Genomic DNA, 7,053 nt, shown 5'->3' on the forward strand with positions numbered 1-7,053 from the left:
GTATTATTCCCTTCACATGTGTGTTTTTACACTAGACAAGAGTTGTATTTATAGGACACAAATAAGCAAATCATTGATCAAAGACATTTAAAGACCACTCACATGTGAGAGTTATAGGAAAGTGGAAAGGATGGACATCCATTAAGGCACTAACTTAGTTATTCATAACAAAATACTCTTAATGTAAAGGAACACATAAGCATGGTGTAAGCAACCAACTCAAAAGAAAATTTTGGATTACTTACCAAGGCATGCATTTTCCTAATCCTGCACTACTATGCCGTTTAATGTATCACAGTATGCTGAATGTTACTTTCTAGTATATTTGCATTTTAAATTACATTATATAAATAACAAAGGATATCAATAATGTTATTGTTACAGTAAAGATGATGAATAAATGGTAGTCAGGGCCATTGTAAATGTCTCACTCCATCGTCACTCAAGTTCCAAGCTCCTTCCGCTATCTCATGATATAACTGATTCCATTCCCAGTTTGAGTATCCAAAGAAAAACCAGTAATCAGCAACTGGTTGATTTTCTGATGTCAGCTCCTCGATTTTACGATTTGTCATTATGTGATCAAGGAAGTAAGTTCCAGGTAGGATTTCAGGTAAATTATTTCCGGAAACTGTTCTGGTTAAGGATAAAAGAGGCATTCCAGATTTCACAACTGGACCCCCAAAGGACAAAGGTGCCTCTTTCAATTTTTCCGAGTCTTTGTCCAATTTAGGCAGAAAACTCCATTCCAAATGCTTGTTAATGATGACACCTTGAAATCCAGTTATTTGATCGGCCGCCACAATGAGAATCTTGGATGCATCAAACGGCTGAACCCCGGAAAGTTTTTCTGTGGCAATTAGCACCGAACCGACTACCACGTGAGGCAATGTTTCACCCCATCCATTTGATACTGGTAAATTTATCATGTTAGGTTTGACCACCTGATCCATTATTCTCTCTTGACCTGGGGATTCATGATAATTGTTCCGCGTATGAAGTGATTCCTCCTTGACATCAGTTTGCAAAGTGCCGTGTAAGTTCTGACTCCTGACTACTCTATCAGACAGCCACGAAACTGCTACAGGAATCATGAAATATACGAATTTAGACTAACTGTTAATGTTTAGGTTTGACAAATCAGTAGACAAGAAATTAGATAATGTGCTGATAAAAGCATAAAGTCAATAGAAGATGCAGTTTTTTTCAATAAGCAATGGAAGTCGCACTTGCTACAAGTCTAAGACTCCACTAGCCAAGTCCCTCTGAAGTCTAAATGGAGCCTAATACTAGTGGATGCCGAGAATAAAGTGATGGGAAACACGGATGGGGTGGTGATGACAAGTGTGCGATCCAAGTTTGACATCAACAGCAACTGATTCAGATGCTTTCAAATGATCCAACACATGCATAGAAAAATGGTATATCACATGAATGTTTACCTTTATCTTTGATATGATGAAAGTTACTTCCATGCTCTGCTACAAACTTCATAACATCAATTACAGACATATCTCCTCCATAAAGAAGAGGTTCCTTCTTTTCTGCTGGAAATAAAACCAGTGCAGGATAAACCTCCCTCTGCATATTTAACATACACCAAACATTATTAACCATAGGTCATAAACAAATAGCTATTAGGTTCAATAAAAGTCCCTATAGTCTATGCCCAATAATAATGATACTAGTATACAACTCAGAAATATAGTGGCCAAACAAATACAACCCACTAGTAATCTGACTATTATTTGGAAAAAGTGTGACAATAATCCATAATGAATATAAAAACGAAATGGAACATTGAGGCCTGGAAAACTTAGATCCACAACCACAAGTACCTGATCTATTGACTTCAGTATCAGATGGCAGTCATTCAATGTACAATCCAATAAGTAGATTGTCGGAATCTTCATTGTAACATAATCAAAATCTTCTGCCATGTAGCAATCAGTTGTCAAACTGTTAGAGACTGTCTACCATTTCATCAGTTCCAAAAAAACAATTCAAATAACAACATGCAACATCAAGCAAGTCTGCCAAATAGGACAACAACCATTGTCATTAATGAAAAGACCGGAGGTGCAATGTCAAACTCATCTACAATTTACAAGTAAAAATCAGCATTTTAAGTTCAAAGTAAAATCAATTTGATACTGAAATGGCGAATTGCAGATGATAGGAAGTTAGGAACCATGTGCATAAGAGAAACGGAAAAGCCCATTGCCAATATAAAAGCCCCTGACCAACTTACTAAAAGCAAAGCCATAAATACTCTCATGCTAAAATAAATAAGCTAAACATTATGCAAGTAAATTATAGGGTGGTACAGGACAGGCATCATACGGTCTAAATTCTCACCATGATTAGAAACGTTCCCAGATCCCCTCTTCAATGTATCCACATAGCCCTTGACTGCCCGATATACTTCACGAACAATCAATTCCATTCTCTGGCAGAATGCACACCAACTATTGCTAAACAAGACCAAGACATCTTTATTCCATGTATTTGAAGTATTCTCTTTGTTCGAAAGGTTGAAACCAATAACAAGTTCAGAGAAAGTATGAGCTGTGATTCGAGGTATAGAATCCACCTCATGAAAATCCAAATTAACAAATGGAGGACGTCTGGCCTCCCTTTGGCCTTGAAGAACATGTTCTGACCGCTGATATGGAAGCAGGGTTCCATTAAGAAACTCAGAAAGAAAACCATACAGTGAAGCAAAGTTAAAACTTTTCTCTTCAGGGTAGACATAATGTTGCTGCCAAAAGGGATCAACTATGACCATAGATGGAACTCTACAAGCACCGGTGAGCTTTTTAAGTAATTCATAATTACCATCAGAGTAGAAGAACGAACCATTAAAACCAAGAAAAATATCCTGCTCTCCTCCGCTCTTGTTCCCATCAGAAAACCCATCCGTGGAACTATCTGTTTCTGATGAAATAATTTTGGCGCTAGGAAGTCCGTGATCTGTAATGGATTCTTCAGATTGCACGGCTTTTATCTCTTCACTAGTGTCAATAGAAGATTTCTTGAGTTCATCATGCCGAGAAGATAGCACAACCAATTTGGGACTTTCCCCAAGCTCTATAGCAGATTTATATGGATAGCCATCTGCAATTACAGTACCTGTATGACCTTGAGAAGTTTCTGCTGAAATTTGATTTGATTGAACTTCTGAATGCAATTGTTGTTGTGTATTGGCTGAACCAATGTCAATATCATCAGATAAAAGTTGGAAACCTAAATCCTTTGCTAGAGAACTTAGTTTACCATCCTTCTTTTGCTGGACAATGTAACCCAATAACTCATTCAAAGAACTCACCTGTAGATCAGAAGCTACATTATCCACACTAACTTGCTTACCCTCATTAATAATCGTGATGGAAGATATCTTCTTGTTTAGTTTAATCTTCTGAGTTTTCATCAACAAATTTGACCTGAGAATATCAGATTTGCTCTTTGTGCCACGATAATCTCGGATTGAAACTTTCTTGTAATTATCATTATTCTTAGTATCCATTTGATTCACATGATAGTGTTGTGCCAATACTCTAAGAGCTTTAAGAGCTTCCATACTTTTTCCCCTAGTTTCTGAGGAGTCGGATGATCTATCAACAAACAAAAGTACTGATGGCTTATTTGCTGGTATAGTGGCTTCTTGATCGTGTCCATTACTTTCCAACTAAATGAAAACAAACAAAACAGTGTAAATCTCAAAAAATGATTAGTTGATTGAAAGAAGGACAAATACTTGCATGTTGGTGTCTACATCAGTTAAATAAACTAGTCTACAACAATACGAATGGAATTGTAATTTAAAAGCATTCATATATCTTCACCAAACAACTTAATTAAGCTTTCAGGATATAGTTGATTCACGAGGAGTACACAGATGCGTTTGGAGATGGGATACGGGAGCAATGAAATATAACATCATGACATATACACCACAAAACATGTAACAATAGTTAGAAAGGTGTTATTCACCTCTTTGACAAAATAATTATTCCTCTGCAAAACATAGTTCAAGTCACCCTCTTCTTTAAGAATATGTGAACAACTTGAACATCCAGCTAGGTAGCGAACTGCAAACCATGAACCAGAATCACCAACACCTAAGGATGAAAGCATTGCCCTATCTGAAACGAGACCAAATCTATGTCGTTCAGGAGGCAAAAAGAATTCTTTTACAGCATTCATGAATTTCTCGTAGAAAGAATGGAAACGCTCAAACTCTTCAAATGAACAGAAGTTTAGATTATGACTGTTTTGATCCTTGAAGCTCCCCAGACGGCCATCATTTGCTGAGGTAAAATCCCTAAGCAAAGGAACTTCACAAAACCCTTCATTGATGCTGTGTTCAGCCTTGCACGTGCCCTCCTCTGATTATGGGAGAAAAAAGAATATGAAAACAGAAAGGAAGGAAATCATGTATTTATGATTTAAACTCAAACTTAGATAATACCAGCAACCTTCTGGTTAGTCTTCCCCCTAGACACCAATATCCTATCATTCTCTCCACTAAAGCCCATTCCAAGGTGAGACCCTACAAGAAAATGACCACATACAAATGGTTACTAGTCTTCTGATGAGTGCTACTATAGCCAATTCATTCCAAGTAATATATACATACAGATAAGCATTCAAAAAAGCGAAGCATACATAAATAGTGAAGTGAAAAAATAGAAAATAGTAATACTACATAAAGAAAATAATTCTAGGTGCTTATCATATAACAAGTGTCATGAGTGTTTTAATTCAATAAGATAGTTGCAGTGGTATATAAATATCAAAAAGTATTGGAAATTCCGCCTTCATTGTGGTCCGCCCCTAGCCGCCTAATTATGACATTTGGGTTGGCTTCATTGCAGCCTCTAACACCTTCAACGTGTTGGGTGTGAAGGGGTGGATTTAGTCCCACGTTGCATAGAGATAATAGCCTGTGTAGTGTTAAAAAGTTTGGTAAGCTCTCACCTTACAAGCCGGTTATGCAAGGTTGAGTTAGGTCCAACTCAAATTCTAAGAAAAAGCTATTTGCATTTTCAGCATTTACTCTCCCAACTAAAATAAAATTTTGGGTGGACGGCAATCTAAGAGGAAAGGGATGAGTCTTGCATAAGCTATCGCTCATTAGCAATCTTTAGAAGGTTGCCAAATAATAATAAGCTAGAAACAACTTAGAAAACATATCTATAAAGCTATTTTTGTAAACTTTTCCAAAATAAAGTAAAACTGTTCTCCTATAAGCTATTTGCTTAAACTATCCTGTAGAACTTGGAAAAATAAGCTAAAAACGGATGGACATGTTATAGGGCCTGTTTGTTAGAGATTTAAAACAAGAAGATTTTTTTTAAAAAAAATCATTTTCAAGAAAATCATTTTTTGTAGAGATTTTGAAAAAAATCTAAAGTTATTTGCCGTTTGTTTACAATCATTAAAATCTATTTCTTTAAGATGGTGAATGATAAAAAAAATGGATTTTGATAAAAGCTATTGAAAATAGATTCTCATTTTGATGAAAAAAATGATTTTTTTACTAAAATGATTTTTGAAAAAATCTGAAACAAACACAAGTAAGATAAAAAAAATAGATTTTTTTTTTTGGGAAAAATAGATTTTTTTGGTGAAAAATCTGAAACAAACAGGCCCATAATGTTATAAGTTGTTTCTATACGTTGTCTCAAACAGTCTCACAAAAAAATGGTCTGTGTAGTGTTATAAAGCTTGGGCAACCCTCACCTTACAAGCCGGTTATGTAAGATTGAGTTACGTCCAACCCAAATTCTAAGAAAAAGCTATTTGCATTTTCGGCATTTATTCTCCCAACTAAAATAAAATTTTGGGTGGACAGCAATCTAAGAGGAAAGGGATTAGTTGTGCATAAGCTATCGCTCATTAGCAATCTTGAGAAGCTTGCAAAAAAAATAATAAGCTAGAAACAACTTAGAAAACATACCCATAAAGCTATTTTTATAAACTTTTCCAAAATGAAGTAAAACTGCTCTCATATAAGCTATAAGCTATTTGCATAAGCTATCTTGTATAGCTTGGAAAAATAAGCCGAAAACAGATGGACACTGTTATAATGTTATAAGTTGTTTCTATAAGTTCTCACAAACAAGTGTTTCTTATATAAGCTACTAACAACAAACATTGAAGACTCACCAATACCATTTTGTGTTCTATTGAATTTCTTACTCTTATCTATCCATCCACAAAAATCAACAAGAACCATACTAACATCAGCAAAATCCACAAACGCAGTAAAATCCCTCGGATTATTAAGCACTTTAAAAGGAACCTCCTCGGGCGCAACGGAAACATAACGATGAAATGAATTCAACACATTTCTAGCTGAAAATCTTCCAGTATACTTATAACCCACAGAATGATGAAAATAAACAACAGTAATCATTCCATCAACACTAACACCAATCGAATCCATCACCGTCTTCTCGTTATTAACATGCATATACATTAGTTTAAGATTTGGAAATTCTTGTGGCTTGTTGGATATTACAAGCGAGATATCGTTCATTAAGGAACGAGATTCACCAGACCCTGCAAAATAGTAAAGATTAGAGAGAGGAGAATGAGATTGTGATGAAATGGAGAGAGATGGAGGGAGAGAGTACATGGGAGAGTGAGGAGAAGGAGAATATGAGGATGGAGTTGGATCTGAGAAGTGAAATTGTGGTTTGTGAGGAATTGCCATGATGATGATGATGATGAAATTGTTGTTGCTAGGGTTAGTGTTATTGCTATCACCACCACCGTCGTCGTCGCCGTCGTGGATAAGGAGGTGAGAGGCTTCATCGTTGTTTTGAGCTGGAGCTCCGTTTGCTGTGTGCTACTGTTACACCGACTGATTCAGAACAAACATAGACGCCGCAATATGCTACTTTTTGGATCGGGTTGTCGGGTCTATTACCCCGGGCCGGGCTATGCTGGATTTCAGCAAACCTTTCCTAACAGTATTTGTTTTTCGCTGTTGGAGAACTTATGGACAAATAAATTTATATTCTCCCAAATCCATAAAGTTTCGGT

At 36.2% G+C, this 7,053-nt stretch overlaps 1 protein-coding gene across 6 annotated transcripts; it reads right to left on the reverse strand.

Moving 5' to 3' along the window:
* Nucleotides 1-207: 207 nt before the first annotated feature.
* Nucleotides 208-7,053, reverse strand: LOC123917731. Of its 6 annotated transcripts, none has more exons than XM_045969543.1 (8): nucleotides 6,642-7,053; nucleotides 6,172-6,567; nucleotides 4,472-4,552; nucleotides 3,994-4,388; nucleotides 2,359-3,688; nucleotides 1,839-1,933; nucleotides 1,443-1,581; nucleotides 208-1,078 (listed from the first exon to the last, which is right to left on the reverse strand). In XM_045969543.1, exons 1-8 carry the CDS (start codon nucleotides 6,820-6,822, stop codon nucleotides 408-410), a joined length of 3,288 nt encoding a protein of 1,095 aa, XP_045825499.1. In that variant the 5' UTR covers nucleotides 6,823-7,053; the 3' UTR covers nucleotides 208-407. The 6 variants fall into 6 exon arrangements, with proteins under 6 accessions (XP_045825499.1, XP_045825500.1, XP_045825498.1 ...); XM_045969544.1 differs by having other exon boundaries at nucleotides 1,839-1,930; nucleotides 6,642-7,012; XM_045969542.1 differs by having other exon boundaries at nucleotides 208-1,081; nucleotides 1,839-1,930; nucleotides 6,642-7,012.

The sequence above is a fragment of the Trifolium pratense genome, linkage group LG3, assembly GCF_020283565.1.
Source record: "Trifolium pratense cultivar HEN17-A07 linkage group LG3, ARS_RC_1.1, whole genome shotgun sequence".
Taxonomy (NCBI): domain Eukaryota; kingdom Viridiplantae; phylum Streptophyta; class Magnoliopsida; order Fabales; family Fabaceae; genus Trifolium; species Trifolium pratense.

Bases quoted from the DNA above. Each gene is read 5' to 3' on its own strand.
- LOC123917731 (XM_045969539.1), bottom strand. From the start codon at position 6,822: ATGAAGCCTCTCACCTCCTTATCCACGACGGCGACGACGACGGTGGTG. The intron at 4,553-6,171 runs GTGAGTCTTCAA...ATTTTCTTGTAG, and splicing joins TAGAACACAAAATGGTATTG to GGTCTCACCTTGGAATGGGC. The intron at 4,389-4,471 runs GTATTATCTAAG...TCCCATAATCAG, and splicing joins GACTAACCAGAAGGTTGCTG to AGGAGGGCACGTGCAAGGCT.